Source organism: Buceros rhinoceros, unplaced genomic scaffold, assembly GCF_000710305.1.
Source record: "Buceros rhinoceros silvestris isolate BGI_N320 unplaced genomic scaffold, ASM71030v1 scaffold3342, whole genome shotgun sequence".
Lineage (NCBI taxonomy): Eukaryota > Metazoa > Chordata > Aves > Bucerotiformes > Bucerotidae > Buceros > Buceros rhinoceros.
In genome coordinates, this window is record NW_010398120.1 from 1,056 (window position 1) to 3,150 (window position 2,095).

Genomic DNA, 2,095 nt, shown 5'->3' on the forward strand with positions numbered 1-2,095 from the left:
TTCAGCAGTCCGTTTGGAAAGTTGGGTGTTTTAGTGTGAAATGAACAGAGGCAACAATCTTGACTCCAGTGTGTTTCAGTGATTTGGCTGTAATTGTTTACTGTGATTTCTCAAGTACAGCTGCTGATACCTTACCATTCTGGTTTTAAATCTAAAAATAACTGCCTGTCTATTGCATCGGGGTCAGTAACTTGTGGAGATGAGAACGATCCAGGTAACAGTGCTGTGACTGAGTACGTGCAGTTCGTGCAAGTCAGTGTTGTGTTTCTTTAAAAAAATGCAAACCTGAGAGACCATCAAATCTTAAAGAAAGAAAGACCAAACTTAAACTAAAAATTAAAGAGAGCAGAACTTTGAGGAAGGTGTGATGATTCTGGGCTTCTGGTCTGGTTTTAATGTAATGGTCCACAGAATCGGCAAATGCAAACTTCTCTGGGCTGTACCCCAGCTGACTCCGTGCCTTGTCTATTCGAAACGTGTGAGTTATTGAAATGTTCTGTACCTACAGGGCAAAAATTCAATGTGCAAAGATATGAATACATGGGAAATTGGAACAAAGGCTGAAAATGGTAGCAAAGATGCAGTGAAAGGAAATGTAAAATAAAAAAAACCCCAGAGCACTGTATCAATGCCCTGTTGACATATGTCACATTATTTTTAAAATTGTTCCCAAGAAAGGAGAATCTTGAAAGTCCAAAGAGGCAGTAAAATCTGCAAATCAGAATCTGCTGTGCATCCTGTAAGATTTAAGGGGAGTTTACAAACAAAGACTTTACCTCACTTCTGGTCAGCAGTGGGGTCAGTTCAACAAACGGCTTCAGCATCAGGTGCAGGTATTCCATTACCGTGGCTGCGTGACAAACAATTTCACTTGAGGGGAGAACAGTAAAGCGCTGTGCTACCGTGGTGCTGGCATATCTCTCACTGTCTTTGACAGCGAAGGACGATGACACACCCAACAGCTGAGGGCACCACTACTAACATCAACAGGACTACTTGCTCCCACAGGGGTGGGTTTAATCGTAATACTTCAGTCAGCCTGAATTAGGGTGCTTAGGTGAAAGGGTCTGGAAGGTTGGTGACACGTCTAGTGAAAAGATCGTGAAACCTCATAAAAAAAGGTGGTAACAACAAAGTACTCAAAGTTGGATTCTGTCTTAGCCGCATGTGGGGGTTGATTCTGGAGAGAGCCTGGGATACAGGAGAGCAAGAACTTTACCCATGCAGCAAACCAGCCACTCTTCAGCATATTTCATGAAGTCACGGTTTTTTACATCTGACTTCTTATATTCATACCATTAACTCCACAAAGTTATACATCAGTTAAGTCCTGCATAAAAGCTGTTTTTGTGTGATGTAGTTCAGTCTAGAGCCCACAGTGCATTATTTTTATACATGAAAATTAAAATTGTGGGCAAATTAAAAAAAACCAAAACACAACATAATATTACCATTAGGAATGAGAGTAGTGTGGACAGGAAAGAAAAACGTTGATAAAATATTTTTACCTGAGGCATAAACAAAGGAAGTAGGAATACATATCCATGGTTTGCTACACCCTAATCTTTCAAACTGAAAGAGATTTAAACAAACAGTGAAAAATCCAGAAACCTCAAACAAGTGTTAAGAGTTTCAATACAGATTATATTTGTGGAAAATTTATTGATAAAACAGAAAAATTCATCTTTTCAGTTACTATTTGAGTTTTCATTTTTCAGGGACTTCCAGTTAAATACCACATGCAGACACTATGTAATTTTTGAAGTGGCAGTCTTAAAAAAAACCAAACAACAGAAGTAGTTTATAATCCATCAAGACATCACAGTGTGCTGGTATCTAATTTAACACTGTGACTTATTTATGGTTTTGAGCCCATCGTAAACAACAAAATGATCTTTTGAAAATAATGCATATTACAGATTAATATTAGGATTTATAGCCACTGTTAGCAGATGCAAGCCCAAGGAATGAAGATATGGCAACTCAGAGAGGGTGCTGGTTTGGACGGTCCTTTGGTCTCAGTGACAGCAGCTGCTTTGATGTGATGTTTTAGGTAGACTTTGTTCCAGAGCTAATCACACTGACTTCAAGCAGG

At 39.1% G+C, this 2,095-nt stretch overlaps 1 protein-coding gene across 1 annotated transcript in view; it reads right to left on the minus strand.

The window, feature by feature from the left end:
• Positions 1-253: 253 nt before the first annotated feature.
• LOC104488864 (putative short-chain dehydrogenase/reductase family 42E member 2) overlaps positions 254-2,095 on the minus strand; it is a 10,008-nt gene continuing 8,166 nt past the window's right edge. Inside the window, exons 9-11 of the mRNA XM_010130956.1 lie at positions 1,509-1,572; positions 777-850; positions 254-502 (exon numbers count right to left, since the gene is read on the minus strand). Of these exons, the coding sequence (XP_010129258.1) occupies positions 254-502; positions 777-850; positions 1,509-1,572 (387 nt within the window). The remainder of the gene's footprint in view (positions 503-776; positions 851-1,508; positions 1,573-2,095) is intronic.